This window comes from Echiichthys vipera (assembly GCF_963691815.1).
Source record: "Echiichthys vipera genome assembly, chromosome: 12".
Lineage (NCBI taxonomy): Eukaryota > Metazoa > Chordata > Actinopteri > Perciformes > Trachinidae > Echiichthys > Echiichthys vipera.
Genome location: NC_139837.1, coordinates 1,844,860 through 1,858,739, shown reverse-complemented (window position 1 = coordinate 1,858,739; position 13,880 = coordinate 1,844,860). Strand labels below are relative to the sequence as shown.

The 13,880-nt window shown below is 47.3% G+C and overlaps 1 protein-coding gene across 1 annotated transcript in view; it reads left to right on the top strand.

Moving 5' to 3' along the window:
* osr1 (odd-skipped related transcription factor 1) overlaps positions 1–12,441 on the top strand; it is a 16,740-nt gene extending 4,299 nt beyond the window's left edge. The window contains exons 2-3 of the mRNA XM_083924312.1: positions 5,796–6,509; positions 11,767–12,441. Coding sequence (XP_083780438.1) covers positions 5,827–6,509; positions 11,767–11,899 — 816 coding nt within the window. The 5' untranslated portion in view covers positions 5,796–5,826 and the 3' untranslated portion in view covers positions 11,900–12,441. The remainder of the gene's footprint in view (positions 1–5,795; positions 6,510–11,766) is intronic.
* Positions 12,442–13,880: the final 1,439 nt, after the last annotated feature.

Genomic DNA, 13,880 nt, shown 5'->3' with positions numbered 1-13,880 from the left:
TGTGTTTTGGCTCCTAGAGGACACTTTAACACACGTTTATGCTCCTAGAGGACACTTTTGCACACGTTTATGCTCCTAGAGGACACTTTAGCACACGTTTTGGCTCCTAGAGGACACTTTAGCTCATGTTTATGCTCCTAGAGGACACTTTAGCACATGTTTTGGCTCCTAGAGGACACTTTAGCACATGTTTAGGCTCCTAGAGGACACTTTAGCACACGTTTTGGCTCCTAGAGGACACTTTAACACAAGTTTTGGCTCCTAGAGGACAAGTTTTGGCCCCCATGAGTTCAGTTCGTTGCTTTAGTCGATGCACTGAAGCAACAGTCCTCTCTCTCTGCAGACACACGTTGACTGTGCAGCTCATCGAGTCCTTTCGTTTCCTCTGTAGCAACATTTCAGGAGTGTTTTTGGAACACGGACGTGCTCAAATATCAGAGAACAACAAACGTGGTTTAGGGCTGAACAACGATGTGATTTTTAGTTGGAAGGCCGATGCAGAGCGGATCAGCAGCCGTGCGACGCTGCTCTCGTATCCGAGCTGAGGCTCAAATAATCCCTGGTGATGAGGAGCCAGCAGGCCGCGGGGCGTGGCCCTCTCCGTGTCTCAGCCTGAGGGACGAGTACGAGGCTTTTAAAATAAACACACGGAGCTAATTACGTGAGAGTCAAACACAAAACTTACTCTTTATTCCTTCTCCTTCGTGCACCTCGGCTTCTGCACTTTGTACCTTTAAGAGTTTCTTTAACACACGCTGATAAATCCACGGTCAGGGTTTAAACGGCGTGATTTTAATGTTTGAGCTGTGAAACAGTATAAAACAGTTTTACCCTTTGGATTGAGTTTTATTACCTCAATATATGTTTTACCACTTTTATACAGAGGCGTGCACAGACTTTCCGAGGGCAGGGGTGGAAAGGAAAAAAGAGGGCCCATAGAGCGCGTCCTCGCCACTGAAGAGGGCACTTTAGCACACGTTAGGGCTCCTAGAGGGCTCTTTAGCACACGTTAGGGCTCCTAGAGGGCACTTTAGCACACGTTTTGGCTCCTAGAGGACACTTTAGCACATGTTAGGGCTCCTAGAGGGCACTTTAGCACATGGTTTAGCACCTAGAGGGCACTTTGATACACGTTTTGGCTCCTAGAGGACATTTTAACACACGTTTATGCTCCTACACTTTAACACACGTTTAGGCTCCTAGAGGACACTTTAGCACATGTTTTGGCTCCTAGAGGACACTTTAGCACACGTTTTGGCTCCTAGAGTGCACTTTAGCACATGTTTTAGCTCCTAGAGGACACTTTAGCACATGTTTTGGCTCCTAGAGGACACTTTAGCACACATTTTGGCTCCTACAGGACACTTTAGCACACGATTTGGCTCCTAGAGGGCACTTTAGCACATGTTTTGGCTCCTAGAGTGCACTTTAGCACATGTTTTAGCTCCTAGAGGACACTTTAGCACATGTTTTTGCTCCTAGAGGACACTTAAGCACATGTTTAAGGTCCTAGAGGACACTTTAACACACGTTTTGGCTCCTAGAGGGCACTTTAGCACATGTTTTGGCTCCTAGAGGACACTTTAACACATGTTTTAGCTCCTAGAGGACACTTTAGCACGTTTTTCAATAACTGGGCCATGAGAGGAGGGGCGACTGCCACTTGCATGTATTTTGCCTCAGTAGTTTTTCATTAAAGTCTTTATTTCACGTTTTGTTTGCATAAAAAATTAAATTCTTTGAGTCACAAATGACGAGAATCAGCTCCTAAAGCAGCGCCGCGTGTTTAATTAAGCGTCACAGAGAAGCGTCCGAGGCCGTGTGCAGGACGTGCTCCATGGTTTGGAGCTGCCTCAGTCCTGCAGAAACAAAAACAACACGTTTGCATCCGTTGCCGGTCTCTGGGTCCAGATGTGTGTAGTGCACCCGGTCTGATCGCGTTTACACGGAGGTGAGAAGCGGCGTCTCGGCGCTCACAGCGCGGCCTCTGAGGCGCTGAATCTCACAGTCTGCCCCTGGTATGCAGACATCAAAGGGTTAAAGGTGAGGAGGCGCTCAGCAGCACGGCACTTATCTCCTCTAATGACCTCCTAAGTATAAGTCAATTACTTCTGCGTCATGATCAGAAAGGAACAGGCCACGGGGGGCGGTTTGAGCTCCACTGCGCCTCATTACGACCGCCTCGCCGCAGTCGCTCGGACGAGGCCAACTTTCTTATTTACTGCGTTTGTTAAAGAACGTCTCTGTGAAGAGTTCCTTTCTGTCTCACGGACGCTGATGAAGTCACAATCCCGTGCATTCTTCCAAACTCAGTCATCCTGCGTTACACATGTCGAGTGGTTCGAGGCTCTGGACGTAAAACGGTGCGACTCTGACGAACCCACTGTCCCAAAGGAGCGAGAGGTTCATTTCTAAATGTCATAAATGTAACGTGCGTTAAAAACAGGAGAGAAGCATCAGAAACACCTCAGACACTGTTGGAAATGCTGCTGGAGCTGCTTCAGTGTTTGTGAGGGCGCCCTCCCACTGTGCGTGCGCCCCGTGCCCCGTGCTTTAGGGTCCTTGTCCCCCCCTCCAGGCCCGTTTGTACTCACACTACCTGGGCCTCGGAGAATGCTTCTTGCTGCCTATACGTCATCACGCCGTAACACGTCACACGCATTGATGACGTCATGGCGATGCGTGGCTTTGTTTCCAGATCTTTCCGTAGACCTCGGAGTTTTTGTGCGTCTTGTCGACTTTTTTTGAATCTTTGATATTTGTGTTTTAAAGATGTAAATACAGAATAAATAAAAATATTGAATAAATAATAAAGAAAGCATGGAAATAAAACAGTTGAAAACAGTCAGATTATGATGGAAACCAACTGAATATTAATAAAATAATAACAATAAAAATATAAAATAAATAATAATAATACTAAAAAAAGATAATAAAAATAATAATAATAAATACAATTAAATGATAATAATACAAATATTAATTTTAAAATAATAATAAATAATAATAAATAAAAAATAACAATAATAATTAAATTAAAAAATGTATTATGTATTATCATAGTATTTATGATTTTGCACTCTCCAGTCCTACAGAACCTATTTTTGATAAAAGACTATAATAAAAATAATAATTAAAAAAAATAAATAAATAGAAATTATAATAATAATAATAATAATAAATAAATAAATGAATAAATAAATAAACCACCACGGGTCTCGATTACAACATCTTCCCTAAGGTTGAAACCTCACTGTGGAGCTCTCTCACACACACTCACTCACACACACACACACACACACACACACACACACACACACACACACACACACACACACACACACACACACACACACACACACACACACACACACACACACACACACACACACACACACACACACACACACACACGCACACACACACACACACACACACACACACACACACACACACACACACACACACACACACACACTCACACTCAATCAGCATGAGACATGTGTAAATAAGTAAGAGTTTCAGGGAGACAGGCGTATAAAAATAAAAATAAAATAGATCAAAACAAGGTTAAAAATGTGAAATGTGATATTATTCATATATTTGCAGCGTGCACAGTTACGCCTCCTCTGTTCTGGTTGTTCCTACGTCAGCGGTGGAGATGTTTAAGTGTTATAATGTTTAAGTGTTATAATGTTAAGTGTTATAATGTTTAAGTGTTATAATGTTTATGTGTTATAATGTTTAAGTGTTATATATGTTTAAGTGTTATAATGTTTAAGTGTTATAATGTTTAAGTGTTATAATGTTTAAGTGTTATCATGTTTATTTAAGAAGCAGCCGTCAAAGATATTTAATATGATTATGAAAGTGACCTCGAGAGTCACGGCTGTGCACCTCTTAGACGCCGAGTCAAAGGCTTCTGCTCTGACCCAACACAGCAAAGTCTCTACACAGGCTTTAAGGTTTACTACGGTTCACCGCGGATCGCTTTTATGCTGAGAGCGGTTCGGTTTTACAGAACAGAGCGTTAAAGACAGAGAGAGAGAGAGAGAGAGAGAGAGAGAGAGAGAGAGAGAGAGAGAGAGAGAGAGAGAGAGAGAGAGAGAGAGAGAGGCTCGTTCACTGACGTTACATCAGGAAACATGCAGAGAACTTCAGTTTCTATTCTCACACAGTAAAATAGAAACTCTTTAGATGACCTTTGATGACCTTTCAGGGCCTCGATTCCCCCAAAACTCACAAACTTTAAAGTTTTTCAAAGATTTCAAGCGTTTCAAGGACCCGCGTTGAGCCCGTAGATGCAGTTTAACACGGGACTGAGAGTAAAGACTGTAACACAGCACCGGTGTCATCTATTTCACAGCAGCAACTGAGTAAAAGGTGTGTGTGTGTGTGTGTGTGTGTGTGTGTGTGTGTGTGTGTGTGTGTGTGTGTGTGTGCATGTGTGTGTGTGTGTGTGTGTCTGTGTGTCTGTGCATGTGTGTGCGTGTGTGTGTGTGTGCGTGTGTGTCTGCCTCACACAAAGACACATTATTGTCTATTGTTGCTCCTGCTCATCAAACCTGAATTAACAGCTCACAGGTATTCCTCCGCTCAACACTGACGCTCTGTTTGTGTGCATGAACAGCCCCGGGCATGTTTCTGGGTGCATACAGGAAGTGTGTGTGTGTGTGTGTGTGTGTGTGTGTGTTCTGGCTGACACATTAACAACTTGATATCTAATTGATTTACAGTTTAATCCAAAGTTTTTTTTAAACACATCGTTTTCAAACCAAACAAATAAATTAAAGTGCAGAGTGTTTGGTGCAAAACACACACGTTTGAAATGAGAGAGGCTTTAATTTCTTTTATGTCTTATTAAATTCCACCTATCACCTCTGTATATACTGGAGGAGTGTGTGTAAGTGTGTGTAAAGACGTGCGACTGATGCCCTGCTCCCTCTCCAGAATCACGATCCGTCACTAAAAACCACACGATAAAGACGAAAGTGAGAGAACCTTTGGCTCAGGGCTCGAACCGGGAGTCCCTGTGAAGCCGAGGAATGCTCGCAGACGGCTGCAGATCTGTATAGCGCGGATCCTTTCACATGCGCGGCCTTAATAAGCTGATAACGGCCTTATCTGCCTGCTGCCCGGGATGTGTATTGGCTCCTGATAGACACAAGTGTGTGCTGCTGCAGTGGAGGGGGGCGCTCGGTGGGTGGGGGGTGGGTGGAGGTCAGACACACACACGTCTATGGATTTTAAAGTATTTGACTGTTTTAAGAATTCAATCCTCGCAGCGACATTAAAGGGACAGTTCACGGTAAAATCAAAAACACACACGTTTCCTCTTTCCTGCAGTTCTGTTCATCAGTCAGGATAGTTTGGGTGTGAGTCGCTCAGTGTGTGAGACGTCTGCCTTCTCTCCACTATGATGGAACTAGATGACACACACTCACAGAGCTGTGTGTGTGTGTGTGTGTGTGTGTGTGTGTGTGCGTGTGTGCAGTACCTGGTTACACCAGATAATCCACAGAGCTGCTGTGAGGAAGTGTTGAGCTTAGTTTAGCATAAGAGTGGGAACAGAGGAATTGACAGAGTTATGTCTTTAGTGCCCTGTGTGTGTGTGTGTGTGTGTGTGTGTGTGTGTGTGTGTGTGTGTGTGTGTGTGTGTGTGTGTTTGCGTGTGTGTGTGTGTGTGTGTGTGTGTGTGTGCGTGTGTGTGTGTGTGTGTGATGTGGTCATCTTAATCAGAGAGACTTGGCTCCTTAAGCAGCAGCTTTTCACCCGCTCTTGTCTTGTGTCTGCAGCAGCCGCCCTGTTGGACTCAGTGTCGCAGCCATGGGCAGCAAGACTCTGCCAGCGCCGGTCCCTCTGCACCCGTCCCTCCAGCTGGCCAACTACTCCCTCCTCCAGAGCTCCACCGGCCTCCAGCTGCCGGCCGATCACTTCCACAGCATCTACAGCTTCAGTGCCTTACACGCCATCCACCTCCATCAGTGGACCCTCGGCTACCCGCCTCTGGCCCTGCCCCGCTGCAACGTCTCCAAGCTGCCTGCACAGTTCTCCTCCATGGCCTCGCTCCCCATGTTCCCTCACCTCCTGCAGCCCAAGCAGGACTCAGTGGGGCTGCTGCAGAGCTCCAAGAACAAGCCCCGCTTTGACTTTGCCAATCTGGCAGCAGCAGCCACCCAGGAGGACCATCTGAAGGCGGAGGACCTGAGTATGACGGGGGCTGCTGCCGCCGCCGCCGCTGCAGCGCAGGGTTCATCTCACCACGCGGCCTCAGGCGGCCTCGGATGCCTCCTGGATGTGACCAAACTCTCCTCGCCGGAGCGCAAGTCGAGCCGAGGCCGACTGCCCTCCAAGACCAAGAAAGAGTTTGTGTGCAAGTTCTGCGGCCGCCACTTTACCAAATCCTACAACCTTTTGATCCACGAGAGGACGCACACGGACGAGAGGCCGTACACCTGCGACATCTGCCACAAGGCCTTCAGGAGACAGGACCACCTGCGGGACCACAGGTGAGGGTCGCTCTCTGATCTGTGAAGGCCTTTACACAGGTGCGATTACAGGCACGATGATTCTAAAAGAATCACACGGAGGCTCTGACTCCTTTCAATGTTGGCACAGGAAACGCATACAGATCCACTCCTTTCACAATAAAAGCGCCCCGAGGTGTAAAGGTCTATAATCTGACAGACGTCGCCACTTCAGTCAGCAATTGGCTATTTTTGGTCTAACGGCGCCCTCCCACTGTTCCTCCGTCCCGTGCCCCGTGCTTTAGGGTCCTTGTCCCCCCTCCAGGCCCGTTTGTACTCACACTACCTGGGCCTCGGAGAATGCTTCTTGCTGCCTATACGTCATCACGCCGTAACACGTCACACGCATTGATGACGTCATGGCGATGCGTGGCTTTGTTTCCAGATCTTTCCGTAGACCTCGGAGTTTTTGTGCGTCTTGTCGACTGTTTTTGAATCTTTTCATCGACCAAATCTGCAGCAAACACTCCACCTCCGCATCACACCAACGCGAACCTTTCGCCGCCATTGTTTGAAATGTCCGCGCATGGTCCCTCCTTCTTTTTTCTACGTCCCAACAGGCGCACAGGAAATGACCTCAGAACAGCCGTAGGCCTCGTGCTCGTACACGTGCGCACGCTCGTGCTCGTACACGTGCAAACGTGCTTTACTAAAGCCCACCTCTCCCAAACGGGCCGTGGACGGCAAGCGTGCCGCTCCTAGACGTGGTACGGTTGCACTCACACTGGTCAAAGGAACCAGACTTTACCCGTGAAATGTGCTGGGGCACGGTACAGAGGAACAGTGTGAGTGCGCCCTTAGAACCAATCATTCCATCGCCTGGCAACGATTTAGCTTTTTTAAGTTGTTTATCTGCTTTCATATGCAGATATCCGTTTATAAGGACACATCTCTCAATTTCAATATATTTATATATATATAAATATATTGTATGTGTTAGTGTGAGAGAAAGGCAAGGTGTGCCAGACAGAGATCATTTCTGACACACACCTCCAAAGTGTGTGTTAACGCAGTCGTGTGGATGTACCTGAGTATTGCAGCTGAAATGCTTCGTATGTGCACATCATGTCATTAACACTTCAAACATAATATAATATAATACAGTTGGTGTTACACAGTTAATCGGGTAGAGTAAACGGGTCTCCCACAGGAAAAGCTTATAGGCCCCATGGTTCATGTAGAGGTAGTGGTACAGTCACAGTCACATATACAGTCACCACCTTTCAGCAGAAATGACGAGTAAATGCACGCAACAGACCCAGAATATACATAATCAATACATGACATGCACATACAATCATGCACAAGCTGTTTAATGAAGAAAGGTTCATCAGTTAAACGATAATTGTGCAAAAAATACATTGAAACTGGAAATCGACATCCTGCAGTGGATGAGCAGCGGATCATTAAACGCATCCTCCATCATCAGTGTATCTGCAGTGAGTGAGCTGACGTGCAGCAGCAGGTTACCGTAGGCGTGGTTCACACAATCACACTAATGACACATAATGACACGATCACCGCGCTGAACTTTGCTGAATGTAAATGACAGAAAAAGTGTTTCTGGGTTATTTCAGAGGAATGCTGCGGAGTGATGTGAGCTGGCAGTGTGTGACGAGGGACGAGTGACGTGTTTGTTCCTTTGTCCAGGAAATGTTGTCACTGAAACACAAGGACACACGTGACCTTTGTCCACAATACGGGCCGACTCGGCACGGCTCGGCACGGCACGGCTCGGCACGGCTCAGCACTTTCATTACAATAGAGCTCCTGCTGGGTGTGTCCTTTGGTGGCTATGCTAGCTCTGTGTATCACGGCCATTTTAGTGTAGTTTCAAAGATTCTCTCACGTCACAGAAACTATTTCTAGTGAAGTGAGGCCCGGCTCGGCTTGGCTCTGCTCGGCACGGCATGGCTCGGCTCGGCTCGGCTCGGCGCGTCAGGGATTTGCACTTTCATTACAACAGAGCTCCTGCTGGGTGTGTCCTTCGGTGGCTATGCTAGCTCTGTCTATCACGGCCATTTTAGTGTAGTTTGAAAGATTCTCTCACGTCACAGAAACTATTTCTAGTGAAGTGAGGCTCGGCTCGGCTCGGCACGGCACGGCTCGGCTCGGCTCGGCTCAGCGCGTCAGGGATTTGCACTTTCATTACAACAGAGCTCCTGCTGGGTGTGTCCTTCGATGGCTATGCTAGCTCTGTGTATCACGGCCACTTTAGTGTTTTTAAACATCATTTTCTCTTGTCACAGAAACTATTTCTAGCGTAGCGAGGAACCTGCAACATTCAAACTCAAACCGTCTAAAGGCAGAGACGCACCGAGCCGACAGTCGGACGTGGGTCGATGCTGGGGCGACGGTGAGCGTCTGTCTCTGCGGTGTGCGTCCTGCACCGTCGGGACCAACACGACCTCATCGGCTGTTTTCAGCTTATTCATCACGTTGAATTTGCAGCAGTGGATTATTTATTTAAGTCACTGAGCTGTTTATGAAATTCAAGCTTGTTCGTGTTCTTGTTCGCTCTTCCGTGGTTGTTTCAACATGTGTGTTGTGTTAACGTGCTAACTGGCTAACTAGCATCTTGGATCCATCCCGTCGTTCTTCTGGTTTTTGAAAGACAAATACAGATTACTGCCGCTCACTGATACGGAGAGTTATTTCCTCTCCACAGGCGCAGAACGTAGGTACGAGTTAGAGTTAGTGTTCAGGTGCCGTGTTTTGGGCGATGTGAGGCAACAGTCGGCCTCCGTCGCTGTTAGCTCTTTGACGTGGGCTCGCTGAGTCCCTGGTTGCACAGACAGAAAGTGAGGAGAGTTTTGCTTCATCATTTGCTCTTTTGTGCACAGCTGTTGCAACTGTAGCTGTAAGCGAACTCTCTGTGGGAGCGTACGTTGTTCCCCGGTCGCATAAGCCTTAGCATTAAATTAATTTAGCGTTTTCTTCCTGATATCACCCACTCACACATTTCCCGACTGCCTCTACACTGTTTTTGCATTAAGCCGTAAAGTCCTACAACACCGGTTGTCGTCGCCATGTTCATAAACACCGTTGTATCAATGATCAACGTCACATGCGGGTCACTTCAGGAGCTTGAACCGTTTTGCAATCGTGCATCAAGACCCGCAGTGGGAACGGGCATTAGGGCGCCCTCCCACTGTTCCTCCGTCCCGTGCCCTGGGCTTTAGGGTCCTTGTCCCCCCCTCCAGGCCCGTTTGTACTCACACTACCTGGGCCTCGGAGAATGCTTCTTGCTGCCTATACGTCATCACGCCGTAACACGTCACACGCATTGATGACGTCATGGTGATGCGTGGCTTTGTTTCCAGATCTTTCCGTAGACCTCAGAGTTTTTGTGCGTCTTGTCGACTGTTTTTGAATCTTTTCATCGACCAAATCTGCAGTAAACACTCCACCTCCGCATCACACCAACGTGAACCTTTCACCGCCATTGTTTGAAATGTCCGCGCATGGTCCCTCCTTCTTTTTTCTACGTCCCAACAGGCGCACAGGAAATGACCTCAGAACCTCCATAGGCCTCGTGCTCTTACACGTGCGCACGCTCGTGCTCGTACATGTGCAAACGTGCTTTACTAAAGCCCACCTCTCCCTAACGGGCCGTGGACGGCAAGCGTGCCGCTCCTAGACTCGGTACGGTTGCACTCACACTGGTCAAAGGAACCAGACTTTAGCTGTGGAACCTGTTTGGGCACGGTACGGAGGGACAGTGGGAGTGCGCCCTTTGACTCATTTCAAGCTCACAACAATGTGACAAGACGGATCCTTTCCAGCTGTAACCCTGATTTACTCTTCCCCCTCCTTTGTGTCTTTTGTTTGGAGAAGTAACGTCTTTAAATGTTCATTTTGAATAACGTTTAAACCCTCGGACTTTAGTTGCTCGTGTGTTTCCGCAAGATGCCTGTTCACGTTCAAAACATATCCCACATATTTGCGTTCTCTGTGGTTTAGAGATGCTGTCGTTTTATGTTGTAATGAAGTTGTGATTTAATGAGAACAAAGTCACGTTATTCGTGTCGTTCAGGCCGTCTGACGCAGAACGAGGTTTGGGAATCTCTGGATGAGACAGAGTTCGGGGAAGCTGCTCTTCATCAGAGGTGGAAAACCCAAACTATCTGATCAGCGTCGTAAATCCCACCATCGTAAATGCTTCTTCCCCACCTCTGATAAAGTGCAGCTGCTTCCCTGGGTTCTTCAGTGGAAGGCGTCCTGGATCCTGGAGAAAGTCCTAAACAAAACCCCTTCGAAAAAGACTTAAATTTGACTGTTTGAGGTTTGAAAAAGTGCTTGAAGTTATGACAAAGTGCTTAAAAATGCTTGAAATTGTATCCGCATCTCTTTCCCAGCACATAGTTATAGAATAGAAGTCTTTTTGTATGTGTTTATAACATAAAACCGTCTCTTTTGACGTGTTTTTGAATGAAAAACAAACTGTACGGCGCTGGAAAAGCTTGAAAATGGAGCTTGTGAGTGCTTGAATTAGACCCTGGTAAAGGTGAACGAACCCGGAGCAAAGGTGTAAACGAGAGGAATGTAATGACGTCCTTTGACCAGTGTGAGGGTAACCGTACCACGTCTCCCCGTTTGGGAGAGGTGGGCTTTTGTAAAGCACGTTTGCACGTGTACGAGCACGAGCGTGCGCACGTGTACGAGCACGAGCGTGCGCACGTGTACGAGCACGAGGCCTAAGGTGGTTCTGAGGTCATTTCCTGTGCGCCTGTTGGGACGTAGAAAAAAGAAGGAGGGACCATGCGCGGACATTTCAAACAATGGCGGTGAAAGGTTCACGTTGGTGTGATGCGGAGGTGGAGTGTTTACTGCAGATTTGGTCGATGAAAAGATTCAAAAACAGTCGACAAGACGCACAAAAACTCCGAGGTCTACGGAAAGATCTGGAAACAAAGCCACGCATCGCCATGACGTCATCAATGCGTGTGACGTGTTACGGCGTGATGACGTATAGGCAGCAAGAAGCATTCTCCGAGGCCCAGGTAGTGTGAGTACAAACGGGCCTGGAGGGGGGGACAAGGACCCTAAAGCACGGGGCACGGGACGCACGCACAGTGGGAGGGCGCCCTATGAAAGTTTTGTTAGGGGGGACAAATGCATTGATACCGTGTCCCCCAATACAACTTCACGTACGCAGGTTGTACAGAAAAAGCACTAGTGATGTTGTTGTGTTTGTTCCTGAGTACTAACTGTCCGCTCTTCTGTGCCCCCCCTGCAGGTACATCCATTCCAAAGAAAAGCCCTTCAAGTGTCAGGAGTGCGGGAAGGGCTTCTGCCAGTCCAGGACTCTGGCCGTCCACAAAACGTTACACATGCAGGTCAAGGAACTGAAGCCAGCCAAGATCAAGTGATTCACTGTGGCAGCAGGGGACGGGACGGGGACGGGGACGGGACGGGGACACTGGAACAAACACACGAGCGAACGCGACGAGAGTCCAAGAACAAACCAAAGACTTTTTCATCTCAGCTGCCGAGGCGGAGCGCTCCGCTTCGGTGGGAATACTCTTCAAGGATGAACTGTTTCACCGGCCACTTCTTAAAGGAACAGTGCAGATTAAAGCCGTGTCATCAAAGCCGAACGTGGCGGCGGCGGCGGCGGCGGGTGTGAAATGTGAAATGCAAAGCTTATAATCCAAAGACTTTCTAAAAAGGGACGCGACTCTTATGCAATTTTGTTTCTACAGAGAACGATCAAAGCCATGTTAACACGTCTCCCTCCTCTCCAGTATCACATCCATGTTATTTTTGTACAGATGCATTATATCATAAAAATGTATTTTTGCACTTTAACCTGATTATTGATTATTTACATATATCACTGGATTTCTTAAACTTATTTTCAAAAATGAATAATCATTTCTAAATAAAATATTTTTACTATTTTACTCTTTTACGTCTGCGTCTGAATTTGTCCGAGTGAGGTGTTGCAGCGTTACGGCTCCGACTTTGTTAAAGGACGGCGTCACGGCCCCACCTCCGACCTCTGACCCCGCGGCGTCTAATAACAACAACAGTGCTGCTGCGTGAGAGGACAGAGACGGACCCAGAGACTGTAGGCTCTGTTTCTAAATCCAGTTCTAAGAAGCTGTGTCTCTAAATGTAGTGAGAAAGTGGCGCCTGGGAGTGCTTTGGGACCCAACTCCACAGATAAATGCCACAATTTAAAATGTTTTAATTGACGGACAATAAAGCAGGAAGGGCCCTCGCATCTCTGGAGTTTATAAATCTAAACATATTTAAATTACTACAGTGTGAAGAGTTTGAAAGTCTTCAGCATCAGATCAAGGAGACAGACACACACTGTTGGTCTGAACAAGAATACCAAGAGGACCCTGTTTTAGAGACCTTGGCCTGTGTAGACCCTGTGTTAGAGACCTTGGCCTGTGTGGACCCTGTTTTAGAGACCTTGGCCTATGTGGACCCTGTGTTAGAGACCTTGGCCTGTGTGGACCCTGTTTTAGAGACCTTGGCCTGTGTGGACCCTGTGTTAGAGACCTTGGCCTGTGTGGACCCTGTTTTAGAGACCTTGGCCTGTGTGGACCCTGTGTTAGAGACCTTGGCCTGTGTGGACCCTGTGTTAGAGACCTTGTGAGGAGAGAGGTTCAGAGGGGGGTTGTAATGTCTGAGGCATGTTTTGTTTGGTCTAAAGACGTCACCCAACCAAGGCTTAGCTCGTTCTGTCCACAGAGTAACGTAACAATTGCAGCGAGCGGCTCTTTGCTGTTTGGTGTGTTTTCAGCGTAACGCCAAAATCCTTTTCACCCTCATGTTTTTTTGGTTGTTAGAATAAACTGTGTATAAACATACACACAGAGAACGGCTGTGATCTGCCAGAGAACAGACTGGAAGACGTAGAGGTTGCTAACCGGAAACAAAACAAACCCATCTCCGAGAGAGAACTTCAGGAATCTGGATTGAATTGTTCTCTCATGTCAGCGAGTGCGGGCCAGGTTTCATCTTGTCCAGAGACAAAGACCCATTATGAGAATCTGTGCTGACAGGAAACCGTCATGTGAGGTGTTCTACACATCAGAACTTATTCCGCAAAGGCGTTTCTGCATCCCGTTCAGCACATCAACTCTTTTACAACAAAGGAAAAAAGAAACACCTCAAGCAATTGAAGAAGTTTCATCTAATTTTCCCGTTTCCACACAGAAGAGAATCCGTAAATGGAAGCACAGCAAAGGTGCACGTCAATGAGAAATGTAGATTGTCTGAGTGTGTGTGTGTGTGTGTGTGTGTTGGCACATTTAGTGTGTCATGCAGGAAGAAGTCCGCCTGTCCAGGGGAAGGAGAGCTGAGCGGATGGTCGGCCTGTTGCTCACCGTTTCT